The 23,052-nt window shown below is 44.6% G+C and overlaps 1 protein-coding gene across 1 annotated transcript in view; it reads left to right on the forward strand.

The window, feature by feature from the left end:
• LOC137561791 (neuropeptide Y receptor type 2-like) overlaps nucleotides 1–18,875 on the forward strand; it is a 92,375-nt gene extending 73,500 nt beyond the window's left edge. Inside the window, exon 2 of the mRNA XM_068273149.1 lies at nucleotides 17,180–18,875. Coding sequence (XP_068129250.1) covers nucleotides 17,193–18,344 — 1,152 coding nt within the window. The 5' untranslated portion in view covers nucleotides 17,180–17,192 and the 3' untranslated portion in view covers nucleotides 18,345–18,875. The remainder of the gene's footprint in view (nucleotides 1–17,179) is intronic.
• Nucleotides 18,876–23,052: the final 4,177 nt, after the last annotated feature.

Raw genomic sequence — 23,052 nt, forward strand, 5'->3', positions numbered from 1 at the left:
ACTGACTCCACAATAAATAAAGGTTTTACATTGGATGGTGCCCACATTCTGCTTTTGTATATCGTGTGTTCTGATCCAGGATACGTTGTAAACTTTTCGTCAGTGATGTTTAATCCGTGCCGCCTAGGTTTCCTGGACTGTATATTGTTGCCTGTCCTCCAGCAGTGGAGAGGTTAAGGGCCCGTTCACACTGCACGCGTTTCCAGCCGCGTTTTGGAAACGCGTGCAGGTGGCCAAAACGCACGACATCAGACATTGCATAGAGTGCAATGTCTGATGTTCACACTGCATGTGTTCCGGACCTGTGCGGTCCGGGAACGCATGCTGCACGCAGATTTTGCAAAAACGCGTGGCTGTCCCATTCACTTTTCAGTGATGGGATCAGCCACGCAACGCACACAAACGCGGATGGCCATGCGTTCGTACGCGTTGCGGTCCGCACGCGTTCCGCACGCATGGCCATCCGCATTTCTGATCTGAACGGGCCCTTAGTAAATCAGGCCGATGTGTTTGTCCATCCTCAGGCTTTCTGCAGCAGTACCTGGATTGATGGACCATGGTTTCTGGTGGGCTTAATGCCGGATGGTGCCTTATCCGTCTTATCTCCAGTAAATAGAGATATCTTGTCATGTGACGGGGAAGGTGCTCTGAGGCAGATGGTGCAGATATTCCCCATTAAGAAATGTCAGAATGAAAGATAGATGGGTCAACAATGTCACCTACTGCTGACCTCACAGAGGGCACATCTGGGCTGGGAGGAGATCTCCGATCCTTGGGTAATAAAGAAGACATTATAGCAGGGCCGGGCCGAGGCATAGGCTGGAGAGGCTCCAGCCTCAGGGCGCAGTGTAGGAGGGGGCGCACAATTCATTCAGCTGTCATTCCTAATTGTGTTTGAAGCAGAAAGAAAGAAGAAAAGGGGATACATAGCAGTGACTGCAAACCAGATAACTAGATATTAAGGTGTTGGGCAGGTTGTGGGCCCTGTGGCCCTCTTAGTCTAATAGCAATCAGTGTGTGACAGCTGGGGTGGCAGGGATGGAGGGGCGCACTTTGGTGTCTCAGCCTCGGGTGCTGGAGGACCTTGTCCCGCCTCTGCATTATAGTGACTATCAGCTTGGTAACAGCCATGCAACTATATCACATTAAAACCATTGATTGGTAACAAGAATAATATTTATTTGCATTTTTATTTTCACATTCAAAGCTTTATTGAGCACAAGATATTGTGACAGACATGACAGGATAAAAACCCATACATACACTCAACAGCGGTCTATTATGCAGCACAATTATTGAACAACTTTTGTTGTGAAACAAGTTGAACAAAAAAGTTCCTTGCTTATTGTTCAAAGAACTGATAAGACTGATAAGCCATCAATCCAACAGCCAAAAGCCCGAAACAGGTGGATTACATGCCTGGTTGGTGTGGCTGTGTAATATTTAAAGCTATAGGCTTGCTATACACCAGCGGTTCTGTAACATGTATAAGCAATAGGCTCGCTATACACCAGCGGTTCTGTAACATGTATAAGCTATAGGCTTGCTATACACCAGCGGTTCTGTAACATGTATAAGCTATAGGCTTGCTATACACCAGCGGTTCTGTAACATGTATAAGCTATAGGCTTGCTATATACCAGCGGCTCTGTAACATGTATAAGCTATAGGCTTGCTATACACCAGCGGTTCTGTAACATGTATAAGCTATAGGCTCACTATACACCAGCGGTTCTGTAACATGTATAAGCTATAGGCTTGCTATATACCAGCGGACCTGTAACATGTATAAGCTATAGGCTCTCTATACACCAGCGGTTCTGTAACATGTATAAGCAATAGGCTCGCTATATACCAGCGGTTCTGTAACATGTATAAGCTATAGGCTTGCTATATACCAGCGGCTCTGTAACATGTATAAGCTATAGGCTTGCTATACACCAGCGGTTCTGTAACATGTATAAGCTATAGGCTCACTATACACCAGCGGTTCTGTAACATGTATAAGCTATAGGCTTGCTATACACCAGCGGACCTGTAACATGTATAAGCTATAGGCTTGCTATATACCAGCGGTTCTGTAACATGTATAAGCTATAGGCTTGCTATATACCAGCGGTTCTGTAACATGTATAAGCTATAGGCTTGCTATATACCAGCGGACCTGTAACATGTATAAGCTATAGGCTCTCTATACACCAGCGGTTCTGTAACATGTATAAGCAATAGGCTCGCTATACACCAGCGGACCTGTAACATGTATAAGCTATAGGCTTGCTATATACCAGCGGTTCTGGATGCTAGCCTGGCTTACAGGGGCGAAAAGAGAACATTTGCATATTCAGTAGTGGTGTATTGTAGGTAACCACAAATGTTCACTTATAGCTGAATTATTGCAAATTTCCTTCTGCTTTAAGAAGGCAAATCCCACCAAGCATTTTATATACTGTATTAGAAACAGAAAAAACAATGGGGAAACGTGTTCTGTTCAGTCGTCACGGATGCAGAATAACTGCAACTAGATTTATTTACAAGCAAGAGGTTTAGAATCAGGATGATACCATTTATTGGCTAACTCTTTTAAAGTGACATTGAAGCAAAAAAAAAAAAGATTAAAAAAAAACCAACATGATATGGATAATTAATAGGACATTAGTAGCGAAGAAAAAAGTCTCATGTTTTTATTTTCAGTTATAGAGCTTCTTTTTACAACATCGCAGCGCTCTCTAATATTTGCAGTTTACAAATCACACTCTGTATTCTAAACTATAAAACAGAGCAGAGCTAATGACCCCTTGAACTTCCTGGTAGTAAAATCAGAACAAATAAGACACAGTGATAGACAGGTTGAGATAAGGGCATCAGAAAATAGCATTGCTCTTTGACTATTAGTCGGAGAGCTCAGAGACATTTTTGCATACATAACAAGCAAAGTTCCTTAACTCTTCCTGTACTGGAAAGAATATGAGACTCATATCAGTGCTGCTAATGTTCTGTTGCTTAGCTGTACTACACATACACATTATCTCATTTTCACTTTAGATTCCTTTCAAGTTAGCCAATAAATGGTATCATCCTGATTCAAAGCATCTTGCTTTTACAGATGGCTGACACGGTACAACACTTTACTGCAATTACTAGATTTATTTACGGGATTCACTAACTCTCTACATAAACACTGGCTTTTCTCTGTCTCTCCAGCCAGGCAGAACAGAACCCAACAATCCACAACAGTCTAGATAATATAATCCATTAAACAAGTATAACAGTGCCATCTACAGGCCAGATGTATGAACTCCACAATATGGGTCTAAGCAATGTGGACAAAGGAATGGCCAATTGTAACTGCTTAAAACATTACCTCCAGTGTAATTTAGGCACTTGATAGTGTAGTCTGTATTGTCCCCTAACAAGGATTGGCGATCAGTCGGTTGAATAACTCACTTGTTCACCCTGAAATGGTCATTCAACCCCACCCCCATTGAAGAAACCGCCACAGCATTTTTTGTCTGAAGCCTGCCGAGAAGTCTGGTGCTCTAAGGCCACCTCCCACCTGCGTTGCTTAGGTCCGCCCCCAGCTCAGCAGCTGTGGCCAATAGGCTGAGCTAGGGGCAGGCCACGGCAACACACGTGGGGGTGGCCTTAGATCTTAGTTTAAAGTAGGATAAAACTCTGACATAACATTCAATAAAAATGTGTTTCCTACTTATTACCCATACAGTTAACATATTTGCTTTTGTGCACAAGTAATATTGTCTGTTTACAAATTACAAATTCCCAAAGTACAGTTTATCTGCTCCGAAAGCTGCCATTGCATTTCTATTGCATAGCTGCTGTATTTATATATTTTAAAATCTATCTAGTGATCAGTTCTCTGCTCTCTTTGCTTCTACAGCAGAGAAAGCTCATTTTCAGCACAGCTAGGAATGTAGCAGACAAAGGAATGTAAACAAAAGATAATGTTATAACCTCTTCGGACGTGGCCAGAAGCTTTCCACTGAAGCAAGGAGCTGTGCACTAAAGAACAAATTGCTGTGTTTAACTGTTTGAATGCTGTTCTGTTACAATTTGCTTAGTGGTAGTAGGTTTTATGCTGTAAATAATTTTTTTAAAACAAGGAAGAAATGTTGCATTTCAGACCACTTAAAGATTAATGACTTTATCAGGGCAAGCAGGTGAGTTGTTCACCCGTTCAATCACCGATCTTCAGTAAGGGGACAATAAGACTACATTCAGCCACATGCAAGTCCTAAGTAGTATAAATACCCATGTTTATCTCATCACATCAATCATCACTTCAGTTATGCTTTAAGTGAGAGCCTGACAGATCTTTTGGTCCGGAGGTCTTCCAGTCTCTTTGGCAGTGGTGGGATATGTGTCATGGTATACTCTTACACCTGGGGTCTCTATACAGGATGGTTATTTAGGAATATCCCAGATTTCTTGTCTTGCCCTTCGCTCGTCCCGAGAATGCGGCAGTGCGCTCGCAAAGTGTCAGGTTGGTATACGATCGCTTTCGGGAATAGATATGCGCTATCTCGGATTTAATCACTAACCGCTCATTGTGTTTTGTGAATATATAATTATAGCGCATTGTATTACCGACCGCAGCTCTTCTCGTGGTTGTTTACCGTGGTTGGATTTTGTATGGCTCATTTGTGATGAGCTGTTTGATTGGTCTGATAATATTTTGCGCACACTAAGACGGCTAAAACGTTTACCGATGTCTCTTTTGTATGCTAATCCCTAGCAGGGAACATATTTAGCTTGTGTTGTATTTCTTTATTGATAGATGTGTTTACAACATTTTAATGTGCTTTGCTAAACATTAGATTGTTTGTTTTTGCAAGTTTGGTGGTCTTGTCCATTGATTCAGAAATAATGGCAAGATTTAATTTTAGGTTCTTTCTTAAAGTGGAACTGTAACCAAGGATTGAACGTCATCCCAATCAGTAGCTGATAACCTCTTTCCTATGAGAAATCTATTCCTTTTCTCTAATAGATCATCAGGGGGCGCTGTATGGCTGATATTGTGGTGAAACCCCTCCCACAGTGTGATGTCATGTCCATGGCCCTGGCAGTTTCCTGTCTGTGAACCTTGTTGCATTGTGGGAAATAATGGCTGTTTCCAACTGCCAAGCAACCAATATCTCCCTCTGTGCATATTTATATCTATGAAAAAAACAACATTTTAGCCTATCGCATTGCTAGGGAGTGTGGTTATAAATAATGGCAGTTGGTGGTGTCTAGTTCTTTTTTCTCGTCTGCCAGTAGTGAAGATGATGTCCTGCAGGCTGGTTGTGGAACAAACAACATGAACAAATTACATGGCGAATATCAATCATTTGTTGATCTCTCTTTTACTTTTTAACTCCTCACTTTACAATTGATTTATCTTTTCCCCTTTTTGCTCAAGTTCCTCTGTTACATCTTGTCTGGGATGGGGAACCCAACACTGGATGCCTTGCACCATAGACTGATTGCTGTGGTCTTACTTGTTGCAATAAAAGTAACATTTGAGCAGCAGAGGGAACCTGTTTGCCAATTGCTCAATGACCTAGTCTGTGAGATTTGTGGTCTTTGGCATGACTAATTTGCATTAAAAGGAAACAAATCTGATTGGCTGCTTGTGGCTCCACCCCCTTTTCTGAATGTGAACCCCAGTCACCCAATGACCAACTGTACCAGGTTTGAGGCTTGTGCTATTACCAGTGTAAGAATGGCAGCAATTACATATTCCCCTTGAAAATCAACAGGTGAATTTGTGAGAACCCTGCCATTAACAGTGTAAGAATGGCTGCAGTTTATATCTTCCCAGTAAAATTTGTATTTGTCTTGTCTCCACCCACTTTCTGGTTATGGGAATAAAAATAAAAGTATCCTGTATCCTATACTTTATTCCAGGTAATGTACTATGTGTGTGCCAAATTTCATTCACATCCGTTCAGCCGTTTTTGCGTGATCGAGTAACAAACATCCAAACATCCGAACTTTCCCATTTATAATATTAGTAGGATAAGGAGTTTGTTACTCGATCACGCAACAATGGCTGATCGGATGTGAATGACATTTGGCACACACATAGTACATTACCTGGAATAAAGTATAGGATACTTTTTATTCCCATAACCAAAAAGTGGGCGGAGACAAATACAAATGTCACTGGAAAATGTAAACAGCAGCCATTCTTACACTGTTATTGGCAGGGTTCTCAAAAACAGTTGGTCACTGGGTGACTGGGATTAATATTCAGAAAAGTGGGTGGAGCCTACAACAGCCAATCAAAATTCACCTATTGATTTTCAAGGGGAATATGTCATTGCTGCCATTCTTGCACTGTTAATGGCACAAGCCTCAAAGCTGGTACAGTTGCCCATTGGGTGACTGGGGTTCAAATTCAGAAAAGGGGGTGGAGCCACAGCCAATCAGATTTGTTTTATTTCAATGCAAATTATTGATGCTAAAGACCGCAAAGCTCACAAACTTGGTCAATGAGTAATTGTGTGTTAGGGTTAGAAAAAGTGGGTGGAGCCAACACCAGCCAGATACATACCCAGGCAATGCCAGGCCATCAGCTAGTATATATATATATATATATATATATATATATATATATATATATATATATATATATATATATATATATATATGCCTGTGGATATGACATGCATATCATACCTACCATCCTTATATTCTTTACATATCTATACCAGTCTGTCATGTGTACCATGTATTCCACATACTATCTAATTACCTCCTTACCCTCCCACCCAGCAGCACCCAATGTCACCATCCCACCTAGCAGCACCCAGTGGGGTGAATATTTAATGCATTTATGTCTGAGGTAACATTTGCTGCATTTCATATATGTGGGGTAATGTATGTGCATTTCACATGTGTCATAGGTAACGTTTTCTGCATTTCCTGTGTGGGAGTTAACATTTGCTGCATTTTATGTTTGCTGCATTTCATGTGTGGGAGGAAACATTTGCTGCATTTCATATTTGCTGCATTTCATGTGTGGGAGATGTTTGCCACATTTCACATGGTGGTGGTAATGTTTGCCACATTTCACATTTGCTGCATTTCATGTGTTGGAGGTAACGTTTGCCATGTTTATTATTTGATGGACATTGTGCCTGCATTTGTTACTTTACGGTTATTGTTGCAGCATTTGGCATTTTGGGAGTACACTAAATGGTATGCTAATCAATCAACCAAAGCAAAACAAGAATGACAGGAAAATAGATATAATTCGCTGGTCACTTTATTAGGTACATTGTCGTGGCATTTAGAAAAACAAGTCACAGCCGTGCCCCAGTACTGCACCCTGGAGGCCTTGTAATCATACTGCACACTGGCGGCCATGCCCCTGCATGAGTGGAAAGAACCTTTCACCAACGGGGAGCTGGAGCCCAGGGTAGTGTGCTGACAGGGGATGTAGTATTGCAGGGGGGGGGGGTCAGTTTTGCTGGCGGGGGATTTGGCAAGGGACATGCTGGCAGGTGATGTCGTTTTGCTGGTATGGTGGGGGGGCTGGGAGGCAGTTTTGCTGAAAGGGGGGGGTCAGTTTTGCTGGCAGGGGGGGCAGTTTTGCTGGCAGGAGATGTGGCACTGGCAAGGGACATGCTGGCAGGTGATGTAGTTTTGCTGGCGGGGTGGGGGGGGGCTGGTAAGCAGTTTTGCTGGCGGGGGGGGGGGGGCAGTTTTGCTGGCAGGGGAAGTGGCAAGGGACATGCTGACAGGGGGTGGGGGGGCAGTTTTGCTGGCAGGGGAAGTGGCACTGGCAAGGGACATGCTAGCAGGTGATGTAGTTTTGCTGGCGGGGGGTGTATTTTGCCTCACGGGAAGGGTTTTTAAACCCTCTAACTTCGCTCACCACCGTAGTGGGTAAAATGAATTGCAGCAAAACATAAGGAAAGGTTCTATAGTAATATTTATTGAGCTACAATCCTGTTATAATAATTATCTAGGCTTGCAGAATCATAGTTACATTGTATTTGAGTAATTAATGAACATCAATATTATTTCTTACGAAGTATTGCAGCATCACCCAGAGAAGATCGGGGGACCTCAGCGACCTCGGAGGGGAAATACTTGGCTACACCAACAGACGGCATGTCTGCTTGTCCTTCGAAAGCCCCCAACTCGAAAGCATTTTCCCTCCTTTATATAGACAGAATTCAATGTCTGCGCAGGTGCAGAACATGTTTCTTCCATGCACCTGTGCAGATAAGGGTGAGTGATCACCATGTGCTTTTATTAGTGCGCCTGTGCAGACAACGAAGATGACTGCGTGATCACAACGTGCTTTAGAGGCGTCATAGAACACGTCTGACTATTTTTGCTTATGTGAGAACTCTGCACAGCATCTCATATTTTGACTAGTCTTGTAGATAGCAAAAATTCTTATGGTCAGTCTTCCATAAAAATATTATGGTCTCATTGTAGATAGCACCACTCTCATGGTAAATCCTCCATGAGAGTGTTACGGTTAGAAATATCTCATAGCCAGCTTTTGATGAGAATGAACAAATGTGTTATTTTGAATTATAACTCCCAGTGTTGCATAGAACATCCAAAAAAAAGCTAACATATATACCGTGAACAGTAATCTCTTATCAATCAATCAATCAATCAATCAATCAATCAATCAAACATTCATGTCACTTTTGTATCTCAGGGTGGGGGGCAGATTTGCTGGCAGTTGTGGCAAGGGACATGCTGGCAGATTGTGCTCTCCCCACTTCAGCTCAGCAAGCTGGACAAACACGATCCAGGCTGATAGGGACACGAGCTCAGATGGGTCAGCCATCATACATCTGTGTACATTGGATTGCCATTTCCATCCGATTGTTTATCTTTTGGGAAATGGATTGGGTTGACTGAACCCCAGAAGGTTGTGTGTAGCAGCCCTTGGATTCTACGCTCAGCACGGCATCTCCCCCCCCCCCCCCCCCTCTCCAGAGTCATAGTTTGTACTGTGTGCTGGATCACTTATCCCCTGTCTATTGTACAGTGCTGTGTAATATGTCTGTATGCTATAAATAATAATACATTAATAATAACAGGTTTGTAGGATCAGTTATGGTCTCCAGCCTGAGAGATCTTTCATAAATCAGTCTCTTTGTGTCGGGATCAATTTATCGTTCATCCTTCAGCGAAGTTGACTCACGTTTGCTGCATTCCCCAGAGCCACTTCTGCTGCCAACAACTGTAAATTCCAATTAACCCAACACATATATCCCCGTCCTGCTTACAATCCATACAAGTGTTTATTCAGACATTAGTGAAGCTGTGTGTGGGCATAGCCCGGGCGAGAATATAGACCCACTGCAGCAATTTAACGGTGCTGGCTTCTCGACCCTCTGTGTAAATATATAAAGGATAACAAGTGGAAGAGTTTTTATTCTTTCGTATGACTCAGAGCACGTTAGTAGCAGAGATGGCCGGGAGAGGATCTCACATTCTCACACAGAATTATAATAATCTCACTTAAGGTGGCCACTAACGGTCACATTTCTAGCGAAAAATCATTCGAGCAATCGGAAATTCTGATCGGGTTGGTTATAAATCATCTCCATTGATGGGCACAATTGATTAAAAACGATTTAAAAATAATCGGCCGATTGGATTTTGGTCAAACCAAAATTTGGACTTTCTTTTTGGTTGTGATAGATAAGGAAGCAAAGATTGGTTAATTGATGGTGTAGTGAACGATTTTTCTTCCAATCAGAATTATTTGATCGCTCGAACAATTTTTCACTAGAAATTGGATCGTGGCCACTAACTGTCCAATTTTTAGCAAAAAATAGAGTGATCAGAAATTCTGATGGGATTGGTTGATTGCTGGGGATCGCTGTGCGGTGCATTAAAAAAGTGCTGCAAAGGAAATTTTGGCTAGTAGGATGTCGGTGAAATTTACAGATGTTCTACCTTTAAAAAGTTTAAATTACTGTAGTTAAATATCAGCAAATAATGCCAATATTTTACTACAACTTAACCTAACACTATTCTCACACAGAACCTTCCCTTACTGATGCCTAACCTTAACTACCCCACCCCCTTACTACTCCCCCCCCCCCTCCCTTACTACTCCCCTCCCCCCTCCCTTACTACTCCCCTCCCCCCTCCCTTACTACTCCCCTCCCCCCTTGAAGGGCATTTGACGTTAGAGGAATATGGAGGCTGCCATATTTATTTCCTGTTAAGCAATCCCAGTTGCCCGGCAGCCCTGCAGGTCTAACTGGCTGCAGTAGTGTCTGAAACACACCAGAAACAAACATGCAGGTAATCCTGTCAGATCTGACAACAATGTGACAATTAGCTATGGCTATCAGTAATAGAGGCAGAGGCTCAGCAAGATAGACAGGCAACTAGTAATGACTAAGAGGATATACATATGGCGGGCTCCATATCCATCTCACTTCAGTTGTCCTTAAACCCCCCCCCCCACCACCACCACCACCACCACCACCACCAAGCCTAACCTTCACTGCCTCCCCCCACACCTAATACTTGAAATCATCCCCCCACATAACTGCCCCTCCACCTAACCTTAACTAATTCCCGCCAGCCAATCCACTACAATTATGATAATGTTAAGGGCCCGCTTCCACTATCGCGAATCTGCATGCGTTTTCTGCACACAGATTCGCACAACCAATGCACCTTAATTAGCCTGTTTTTACTTGTCAGGAAAACAGAGCGTTTATCTGAGCAGGAAAAATCTGCACAGCAGAGCCATCAGAATTCGTACACTGCAAGGCGGTGTGCGATTCGCATACAATGTAATTAATAGGAAATTCGCATGCGTTTTCGCTATGCGAATTTTCCATGCGAAGTCGCGTACGTTTTCGCCTAAAAATCTATGTGAAAGCACACAGACATTGACATGGTTAAATTCGCATACTTACAAAAAAAATGTGTTTGCCGCAACGAATTTGCACCGCACAAGTGGAAACAGGCCCTAAGGGATCCAATGAACAATTTGCCACTAGTAATAGGATTGTGAGAGATATGCCTTTAAATCCTTAAAAGGCTCACCACCTCTAGGGCCGTGTCATTACCCACAATGCACTGCTACTGAATATACAAATTATCTCTTTTTGCCCCTGAAGCCAAGCTTGTATCCAGAACCGCTGGTGTATAGCGAGCCTATAGCTTATACATGTTACAGAGCTGCTGGTGTATAGCAAGCCTATAGCTTATACATGTTACAGAGCCGCTGGTGTATAGCAAGCCTATAGCTTATACATGTTACAGAGCCGCTGGTGTATAGCAAGCCTATAGCTTATACATGTTACAGAGCCGCTGGTGTATAGCAAGCCTATAGCTTATACATGTTACAGAGCGACTGGTGTATAGTGAGCCTATAGCTTATACATGTTACAGAACTGCTGGTGTATAGCGAGCCTATAGCTTATACATGTTACAGAACCGCTGGTGTATAGCAAGCATATAGCTTATACATGTTACAGAGCCGCTGGTGTATAGTGATCCTATAGCTTATACATGTTACAGAACCGCTGGTGTATAGCAAGCATATAGCTTATACATGTTACAGAGCCACATCAAACCCCATATGCAGACAGCCTGTTTCAGACTTTTGGTCCTCCTCAGCGCATGATAAAATCAACATAAACTGCTACATACCAGCCGAGCTGTGAGAAGTAAGCCAAATCAAGGACCTACATATATGTTAATGCATTTTGTAGTGGTCAAAGTATCATTGGTGTTAAAAGGCACCTAAAATAACATTGCTAGCACTCCACATATTACACTAATTGCATTATTACGTTTTTTTTTATTGTAAAGATTGATAAATCAGAGCTTTATCTCTTCAGTGGGAAGTCAGATGTCAGTAGCAGTTCTTCTGTGTAACTGTGCAAACACTGCTGATAGCAGGATAATGATCAATAGTGCAATAGGTCATCATTTCTCTGTGTGGGAGCTTTTTTTCTGCTAGGTAACCGGAGCACAAGTCAAACTCTGACCCCTGTTGGGTTACATGCGCTGCCATTCTACTGCATTACGCTGCATCGGGAAGGTGCTCAGTAGCCAGCAGAGAGGAAGCTGTACCGTCTGACAGATGCACTCTTAACTCCTCCCCCTTCTCATTCGTGAAAAAGGCCTAAATATGGCTCAACGCTCAAACCTCTATTTCCAACCTATAAGACTAAAATAAGAATCCAGAAGCTCTGGGAAATGTCTATTTGGGATTAGCTCTGCAGACACATTTATTTATCTCATGACTTTATTTTCACTTCAGTTTTGCTATAAGCATCAGTGGCACAAATACCTTTTTTCCCATTTCCCGTCAGTAATTAAAGATCTCTGTGATATTGCGCTAGTTAAGCAATAACCGATTGGTGGCAGATAATGGCCTGGTTATTCCTGCAGCTCAGCCCGTCGCTGTACGGATACAGCTGATAGCGGAGTGTATAGCCCCTCCCCCCGGGTGACACGGGAGAACTGCTTGTAGCGTGGAAGAGAGAAGGCGTCTGATGCTGCTGCATTGTCTGTCTACATGTTTGTATTAGTGTGAGATTTCATCTTATGTACTGAACTACATTGTACAGATGGGATTTCAGAACAACCACACACTGGCAGACTGGCCTGGGAGATTTTTATTAGGACTAGGTTCACAGTGGTCGGGAAGTCAGCACAGCATGTTATCCGCATGTTACGTCACATACAGTGAAGCATACAGTCAATGCAAAGTATGCTTCACTTCTACTGTTAATGTTTTGCGGTATGCACTGCATGTAGTGCGCTTTGACGAAGCAGGCAATTTGGTGCAGATGTAGGCGCCTGTTGAAATATCGGCATTGAGGGCAGTGGCATAGCGAGAAATTATGGGGCCCTATAGAAAAATGTTCATGGGTCCCTCAGAACTAGGTACTCTGGAGCAATGCCACCTGCCCTACCTATGGATATGAATTGATTGGGCCATATTCATTATCGTGCCTAACCCTAAGACCCCCCCCCCTGGTGGTGCCTAACCCTAAGACCCCCCTGGGTCATCTTCATTCTCGTGCAATGTCCAATGTGTATAGTCCTTGGTCCGAGAGACACAGAGGGAGGAGAAACAAAGAAAAACGAATAGTGAAAGTATAACCTGGGCCCCCTCTTCTCCAGGGCCCCATAGCTGTTGTTACGGCTGCTATGGCTATTAATACGCCCCTGATTGAGGGGTATTTTGAGCACCAGATAAATAGCAGGTGCTGTACCCCTCAATGCCAATGTTTCAATAGGCGGGGGGGGGGGGGGCAAAGATTGGCGGGTTTAAGGTTAGGCGTAGGGGAGGAGTTATGTCTTATGTGTCAGGTAGAACATTTGTGTGGTGTGGGGGGGGGTTAGGTTTAGGCACCAGGTAGAAAGTTTGTGTGGGGGAAGGGGTTTAGGGTTAGGCATCAGGTACGAAGTTTGTGGGGAGGAGGTTAGTCGTTAGGTAGGATGTTTGTGCGGGGGGGGGGGGTTAGGCGTCAGGTAGGAGGTTTCTGTGTGGAAGTAGGGTTAGGTCTGGGAATGGCGGTTAAGAGTCAGGTAGGAAGCTTGAGGTGGGGTTAGGGTTAGGCGTCAGATAGAACATTTGTGTGGTGTGGGGGGTTAGGTTCAGGCACCCACCAGGTAGAAAGTTTTTGTGGGGGTTTAGGGTTAGGCATCAAGTTACATATTTTTTTTTGGGGGGGGGGGGGGTGTGGGGTTTAGTCGTTAGGCATGAAGTTTGTGCAGGAGGGGGAGGGAGAGGGGGTTAGGGGTTGGGGGGGAGGGTTCTGTGTAGAAGTAGGGTTAGGTAGAGTTAGGTTTAGCCATAGTAAAACATCTGTATTTAATACCGATTTAATACCGCCGGTCTTTTCCTCTCTGCCTACACGCTGATACACACGCTGCTTCCGACAGCGTGTGTATCAGCGTGTAGGCAGGGAGGAGACCTGCGGCGAGAGAGCAGCGCTTGGAGCCAGGGAGGTGAGTTGTAAACAGCGGCGCTTCCTGCCTGAGTATGCGTCTGAGGGGGGAGCACGGAGGGCGGCCCAGGAGCGGGAGGGAGAGGTCGGGCTGCCCTCCTCGCGGCTCCGGCTCCCCCCTCCATTACAGCGCCCCCCTCCCAACAGCGCCCCGGGTGGCGACACGCCCCGCACGGCCCAAGAAACGGGCATACCCTTAGGCTTTTGGCATGGTTCCCAATAGAACGCTGATAAAAACTAGCATTTTTGCCTGGTTGGAGTGGGACTCACCAGATCGGGGATGCCTTGGCGCAGCTGGTGAGCTTAGATGCGTTAAAGCGTAACCAAGAGCCCCTGTCACTATTTTCCTGTTGTGTGCTGCAGCCTGTCTGTATTTCTGTATATACATATATACATACTGTATCTATCTATCTATCTATCTATCTATCTATCTATCTATCTATCTATCTATCTATATATATATATATATATACATACTGTATCTATATATATCTATATATATATCTATATATATATATATATATATATATATATATATATATAGATATATATGCAGTATATATATACATATTTATATATCATGTTACGGTATACTAGAAGTTTCTGCACTCCAGTCTGGGATTAGTCACAGTTTCTCAGCATGTGACAGGCAGCTCCCTCCCCCCTCAGCCTCACAAACTGCATCACAGACAAGCTGAAACAGAGCCTAGAGGGGGCATGCATAACTTCTCCCTATCACAGCAGAGGCAGCACATTCCTCTCTGGGTCGACAAAGCTTGAGAAAGAAAAGAAGTTTAGATATATTACAGAGACAGTGCAACTAGAAAAGGCTGCAGTAATCCAGACCCTATTAGAACAGGTATAGGAACTTATAGGATAGAAGAAATAAGGCTGAAAATTTTGTTACAGAGTCTCTTTAAGCACAAGGTTTTATTCAGAGGTGTATCTATTGCCCCCATTACCCCCAGGGGGGAAGGGGGAGTAGCGGGGTGGCCCAGAGGCTGAGGGGGCCCAGTCCTGGGGTGCAGAATAGCTTCATACTGTACCGCAAGTCCTCTTCACTTCCTCTTTAGTGTAGGCACTGTGCAGTCAATCATCTGGCGAAAATGACCTTGTCTAAAACTCTCGCCCATCTCTGCTGACATCTCTGAGCGCAGGCTGCACATTTACACCAAATGCATTGCAGTTAATAAGCATGCGAAAACACATTTACACCAAATGCATTGGCCTATACACATGAGAGAACCCATCAGGGAAGTTCCCAGGTTCACGAATAAAACGTGTATCTGGAGGAAATAAAGTCATATCAGAGTCTAGAGGACATGGAAATTCTGATGCATAAATTACTTTGGTGAAAATTCGAGGTAATGCCTACTAGGGACTCAAAGCAGACCTGAACTCAGGATATCCTCTCTGCTCTAAAAAATACACAACAGCATAATAGCCTTTAAAGAAAAACATTTCTTTGTTTACGGTTGATACAAATCCTAAAATAAATCTGCAGTGTGTCTTCTTCCTCCTTTCATGGAAGCAGACATATTTTTAACATCATGTGCTCTCAAATGAGCTTATTTGCCATCTCTGCCATGGCAGTCATGTGACACAGGGGGTAGATCAAATTACAACTTGTGATTAGACACAGATGAGGGGGAATTACACAGTCTAAACCAGGGGTCCCCAAACGTTTTGGGTCGAGGATCGGGTCAACATACTTCAGACTGCTGGGGGGCCGGAGTATACATGAGATGATGTAGAAGTCTTTGCAGGCCAGACAGTGAAGCATACCCAGGTGACAACCTGCATTGGACAGCAGTGTCACCTGATGTGGAATTAGATTGTAAACCAGCAAAATTACTGCTTTCTGGCTTCCATGTGGATGGGTGGTGTCATCCACAAGGCAATCTAGGCAGCTACCTGGGGTGTACTGGGTGTCAAGGGACCTAGCTGTTACCTTCTTCGACCCCACTCCCATCCCAGTTTTCCAGAAAGACTATCATGGGGGAACAAAGTGGTGTAACTAAGGAGCTTGGGGCCCCAGTGCAAGTTTTACATGGAGCCCAAAGCACTCCATTGAGAGCTGCAAACCCCACCAAGGACAGCTGCAGTGTCAGAGAGGTGTAAGCAGGGGAGGGGACAGCTGCAGTGTCAGAGAGCTGTATGCAGGGGAGGGGACAGCTCCAGTGTCAAAGAGGGGTAAGCAGGGGAGGGGACAGCTGCAGTGTCAGAGAGGTGTAAGCAGGGGAGGGGACAGCTGCAGTATCAGAGAGGTGTAAACAGGGGAGGGGACAGCTCCAGTGCCAGAGAGGTGTATGCAGGGGAGGGGACAGATGCAGTGCCAGAGAGGGGTAAGCAGGGAAGAGGACAGCTACAGTGTCAGAGAGGTGTAAGCAGGGGAGGGGACAGCTGCATTGTCAGAGAGGTGTAAGCAGGGGAGGGTACAGCTGCAGTGTCAGAGAGGTGTAAGCAGGGGAGGGGACAGCTCCAGTGTCAGAGAGGTGTATGCAGGGGAGGGGACAGCTGCAGTGTCAGAGAGGTGTAAGCAAAGGAGGGGACAGCTGCAGTGTCAGAGAGATGTAAGCAGGGGAGGAGACAGCCGCAGTGTCAGAGAGGTATAAGCAGGGGAGGGGACAGCCACAGTGTCAGAGAGGTGTATGCCGGGCACTTTCTGTGCATGTGCGTGACGTCATGAGTGACGTCACGCTCATGCGCAGAGAGTGCCCAGCAACAGGAGCGCGATCTAGGACGTGCACCACCGGGCCAGCACAGGTGTACTACTCCGGGTCATAGCGACCCGGAAGTAGTACAGGGCCAAGAGATTCGGTTCGGGCCATCTCTAGACAGCATTTGTGGGGGCTGTGCTATTAACCGCTAAAATTGGCACAAAATTACATGAAAATTACGTGAAATTGCGAATTTATGATTCCTGACAGAGTTTACATAGGGAATTATTTACGATTTTTCCTGAAATTTTGCATTACGATTTAGCATTGTAATTGCGAATTATGAGGCGACATTACAATTATGTGAAATTTGCGCTCATTACTAGCTTCCACCAGAATCTTCGTTCAATCTGTCGGTTTTCCATTGGGGCAAAGCAGACAAAAACATTCCATTTTGCGCTATAGTGTGAATTGAGCGTAAAGCTGCTGCCTTGTACGATGGTGAGATATGGATAATTGACATATTCTTCTCTTTTGTTTTTCTTACAGGTGAAAACAAGACATGTTTTGGGTAAAAATGGGGACACTAAAGCAAAACAACATGACAGAAGATCTCAGCTTGAGAGGATGGTACTCCAGGAGCACAGTCAGCCCCATACATTTCTCTCATGGGGTCAACATCATGATGGACAGCACCAACACCCTTGGGGTTCAGATAGTCCTCATTGCGGCCTACTCCATCATCATCATCTTGGGACTCATTGGTAACTCTTTAGTCATATACATGATCATGAAATATAAAAATATGAGGACCGTCACCAACTATTTCATAGCCAATTTAGCGGTAGCTGACCTCATGGTGGACAGCCTGTGCCTGCCATTTACTTTGGTCTACACACTGATGGATGAATGGAAATTTGGTTTAGTACTGTGCCATTTATTTCCCTATGCTCAGGCTATGAGCGTTAACGTCTCCACCCTCACCTTGATCGTCATTGCCTTGGATAGATATTGGTGTATTGTTTTCCACCTCAGTAGCAGGATTTCCAAGAAGTTTAGTTTCTCGATTATCACGGTCACTTGGGTGGCAGCTTCCATCTTTGCTATTCCCCTAGCCATTTTCCGAGAGTATAGACATGAGGACTTGCCCACCTTCAAACTCAAGATTGCTGTGTGCACCGAAAAGTGGCCTTCAAACAACAGTAGAGATGCGGCCATCTACAGCTTGTCAATGCTTCTTTTGCAGTATGTCCTCCCTCTGGTGGTGATCTGTTATTGTTACATCAGGATCTGGTTGAAGCTGAAGAACCACATAAGCCCAACACCCAGAAGTGACACTCAACAGAGAAGAAAGAACACCACCAAGATGTTGGTGATGATGGTTGTTGTGTTTGCAGTCTGCTGGCTGCCTTTCCACGTTTTCCAACTGGTTATAGACCTGGATTGGGGTCTCGTCATTCAAGAATATAAGCTTCTGTACTCTATCTTTCACGTCGTTGCCATGTGTTCTACATTTGTCAACCCGCTCCTTTACGGCTGGATGAATAAGAACTACAGAAATGGTTTTCTCAATTTTTTTGGCTGCAAGGATAAAATCCAAACTAGTCAGCCTGATGGGTCGCTTCGCGGTCATTCCTATACGTTCCGAGTCACCACACACCTCGGAAGTCTACGGCACGGTGGAGAAAACGGACAGACACCAACTCATGTCTAACCATACCGTGATGTGTTCAGAAACAGTTTCCTGTCGAATAGTTCATGGTTATACAAACATTTGAGATGTCACCTGGTGGTTAACAGGCCAACAGTAGACTTTTAGACACTGTACAGTATTTGTACATAACAACTTGTATAGAAAAAAAGAACTGGTCACGTAAAGAGACAATACATTGGTTACTGCTTAATTATATACAGTATTTAAAAATATAAGTATACAGTATTATTTGAACTATGAATGAGATATGTTCTCCATATAACTTGTATACTGAATACTAAAGTGTTTGAAGAATATATTTTTGAAATGTCTATCATTTTATAGCTCTATGTTATTTGTTCCGGTAATAAGTGTTACCATGACTTTATAAATCAGTGGCTTCAGCTCCCAGTCTTGGTAGACTTAGTAGTTAGGCCAATCAGAACTATTTATACAAACAAGTTATCTTTAGTAGCCATAAATAGCCAATAAATTACTGGTAAATACTGGTAACAAAATGATGAGATGTAGAGTCACCAATGATGGTCTTGAAAGAGTGCTTTGCAATCGCCAGATCAGTTGGACACTCTGTTAGGGCAATGCAAACCTATGTTAGAATGAGTAGTAAAACCTCCTGGCATTGGCTGTGGGCTTCTAATAACCGTATTTTTCAGATGACAAGACGCTCCTGACCATAAGACGCACCTAGGTTTAGAGGACAAAAACGGGGGAAAATATACTAAAACTGGTGCGTCCATGGTGCAAGCGTCTTGTGCATTTTCTCCCCTCAATCCCCCCAAATTATCTCCCCCTTGTACCTCTTGTGTGCTTCTTTGTCCCTTCTCTGTCCCTTCTCTGTCCCTATGTCGCCTCTGTTCCCCTTCTATCTTCCTTTGCCCCATGTCCTCCCCTGTTCCCTTGTGTCCTTCTTTCTCCTTCTCTGTCTTCTTGTGTCTCCTCTCTATGTCTCCTCTGTCCCTCTATGTCTCCTCTCTCCGCCTGTGTCCTCCTTTGCCGCCTCTGTGCCCTTGTCCTCCCAGTAGGTGACATAGTTACCAATCGGCATGAACGATGCGGCAGGAGAGGAGTCCCACGACGAGCTGTAGAGCTGAGCGGATTCTTTCCATGTGCACGCTGCGGCTCCAGCTTAACAGGATTTTCATCTGCCTTCAGACACCGTATGGCCAATCAGACGGGGGCGCTGCAACAAAACCATCCAATCACCACTGCCTGCTGTTGGGCCAATCACTGCACATTGCTCAGTCAGTAAGCAGCGAGTTATCAGCATAAAATCTATCAGAAATTGGTCTAGCGCCTCCACCTCCACCGCCTGCCTGGCCGCCCCACCAAGTATGAAAATGTCCCCTGGTTCCAGTGGTCTCTAAAATCTCATCTGTCCCCTGGCGGGATTCCTAACCTTCTCCACCGTCACCTCCAGGTCCGCCTTTACCGCAAGTGCATGTGCCACGTGGCATCAGGCGTGTGTGTTGTCAATTAGATGCCTGGTTCGATGTGGTTCATCGCATGCGGTAACGGCGGACACAGTGGTGATGGCAGAGGAGGGCAGGAATTGCCCCGGCAGACAGGAGAGATTTTATGCACATGGGTATGGAGGGACATTTTACAGGGGCTATTGGGAACATCGGTTACCACGCTATCGAACGCCGTTACCGGCATACACCCGATCGGGCACTTGCAGCCCAGATTTTTCAGTATTCTTGATTGATCCTTTCGACCGATTTCATCCTGAAATCGATTGCAACATCAATCGCGTAGACATGTTGCGACACCGATTTTTTCTAAGTCAATAAGATTATTAAACTGGAATGTCGATCTGCCCGCAAGATCACCTGATGTATGTCCATCTTAACTATAAGCATCCCTGTCCAGCTAAGCACAGTCTTTTAAGATTTGCAGTAACTTTATAGCAAATAGTTGTTCATTATCCCTTGACGTTCTTATGCTATGGCTAATCTGTGGGAACAAGGGGGTTATTTTGTTCTACTTTAAACAACAGAGAGTTACTGTCCCAGAAAGGGAAGGGAAGACAGTCTGCTTGTAAGGCTCTAAAGGAGTCCTGTGTAGATATCCACTGCTTCAGAATTATTTTCATACTGTAACTGTAAAAAAGTGCATTATTTTTTAGGCAAGTTGAACAAAATGTCATCATTGCTTATCTCTGTACTTCAATTATTTGCAAATATATCTGTATAGAAATTATATACTTCACTAATTGTTACAGTTTCCTGCTGCTGTCTCTATTATTTATTTGTTTAGCGTACAGAAGTAACAGAGGCGCCAACAGGATAAAATATCATACATTTATAACAAAATAAGATGGGGGGTAAGGGTGGACTTACCTCCCCAGGACAAACACGATTCTTTAGGATCCCAAGTTTTAATTCTTACGCCAAAAATATGCAATGCGTTTCGCGGGTCTCAAGCCCGCTTCCTCAGGCAAGCATACAACAGGAGTCACTTAGAAGTGTGTGTATAAAGCACAGCGCCTCTGCTTTATACTCACACATACACGCATATTATTGAAGTAAGAATTAAAATGTTTGATCATATAGAATCCTTGTGTTTGTCCTGGGGAGGTAAGTCCACACTTACCCCCATCTTGTTTTGTTTTACATTTATGATATTTTATCCTGTTGGCGCCTCTGTTACTTCTGTACGCTATTGTGATCCACCTGGTGGATGTGAGTGCACCCCCATGTATCCTTCTACGGAGAGCGACTTCTTAACCTGAGTGGGGACAGGTCTAATATCCCCTCATGTGCATATAGTGGTTGCCTGAACTTTGGCAACACTTGTGAGTATATTTCAATTTGCTGCTACAATTTATCCACCATCATCAATAATACACTATTGGGGGCTCTCGGTTTTGTTTTTCAGTATTTATTTGGTGCATGTTCTGAATTTGACAGTGGAGTCTAGCCCTGTCTTATTTCTAGACTGTTGGTAAACTAGTTTAAAGTGAACCCAAGGTGAGAGTTATATGGAGGCTGACATATTTATTTCCTTCTAAGCAATACCAGTTACCTGGCAGTCCTGCTGATCCTCTGCCTCTAATACTCCCAGCCATAGCCCCTGAACAAGCATGCAGCAGATCAGGTGCTTCTGACATTATTGTCAGATCTGACAAGTGACAAGATTAGCTGCATGCTTGTTTCGATGCGTGTGATTCAGAAACAACTGATGCCTGATTGATCAGCAGCACAGCCAGGTAACTGGTATTGTTTAAAAGGAAATAAATATCAGCCTCCATATCCCTCTGAGCTCATGTTCACTTTAACCACTTCCCCTCCCCCCGGGACGAGTATCTAAGTCCCTGCAAAATGGCACTACACCTCGCTGGGACGTAGATACTCGTCATTTGCTGCCGCTCACTCACTTGGCGCTTGCTCCCGCGCTCGTTCACGCCGCCGATCGTTAGATGGCACACTTGTCATTCATTGATCTAAGCCCGTGTGTCAATGACCGTTGTCATCAATGAGATGTAACAAATGGAGTTACACTTACATTATTTACTGTTCGCGTACTATTAGTACGTGGCAGGAAGAAAATGTGTGAGGACGTCTTGTGGCCAAATAGTACCGACATACACTTGGGAGTGGCTGCTGTACATGGATGTTACACATGGAAGAGGGGGCTGCACATGGAATGGGAGGGGCTGCTGTACCTGGATGTTACACATTGAAGTGGAGGCTGCACATTGAATGGGAGGGGCTGCTGTACATGGATGTTACACATGGAAGAGGGAGCTGCACATGGAATGGGAGGGGCTGCTGTACATGGATGATACACATGTAAGAGGAGGCTGCACATGGAATGGGTGGGGCTGCTGTACATGGATGTTACACATGGAAGAGGAGGCTGCACATGGAATGGGAGGGGCTGCTGTACATGGATGTTACACATGGAAGAGGAGGCTGCACATGGAATGGGAGGGGGCTGCTGTACATGGATGTTACACATGGAAGAGGAGGCTGCACATGGAATGGGAGGGGGGCTGCTGTACATGGATGTTTCACATGGAAGAGGGGGCTGCACATGGAATGGGAGGGGCTGCTATACATGGATGGTACACATGGAAGAGGGGGCTGCACATGGAATGGGAGGGGCTGCTATACATGGATGTTACACATGGAAGAGGGGGCTGCACATGGAATGGGAGGGGCTGCCGTATATGAATGTTACACATGGAAGAGGGGGCAGCACATGGAATGGGAGGGGCTGCTATACATGGATGGTACACATGGAAGAGGGGGCTGCACATGGAATGGGAGGGGCTGCTATACATGGATGTTACACATGGAAGAGGGGGCTGCACATGGAATGGGAGGGGGCTGCTGTACATGGATGTTACACATGTAAGAGGAGGCTGCACATTGAATGGGAGGGGATTCTGTACCTGGATGTTACACATGGAAGAAGGGGCTGCACATGGAATGGGAGGGGCTGCTGTACCTGGATGTTACACATGGAAGAGAGGGCTACACGTGGAATGGGAGGGGCTGCTGTACATGGATGTTACACATGGAGGAGGGGCTAAACATGGAATGGGAGGGGCTGCTGTACATGGATGTTACACATGGAAGAGGGGGCTGCTGTACATGGATCTTACACATGGAAGAAGGGGCTGCACATGAAATGGGAGGGGGTGCTGTACATGAATGTTACCATTGATGGCAATGTTTAGGAGAACTCACGGAGAAGCATGTGA

Source organism: Hyperolius riggenbachi, chromosome 3 (assembly GCF_040937935.1).
Source record: "Hyperolius riggenbachi isolate aHypRig1 chromosome 3, aHypRig1.pri, whole genome shotgun sequence".
Lineage (NCBI taxonomy): Eukaryota > Metazoa > Chordata > Amphibia > Anura > Hyperoliidae > Hyperolius > Hyperolius riggenbachi.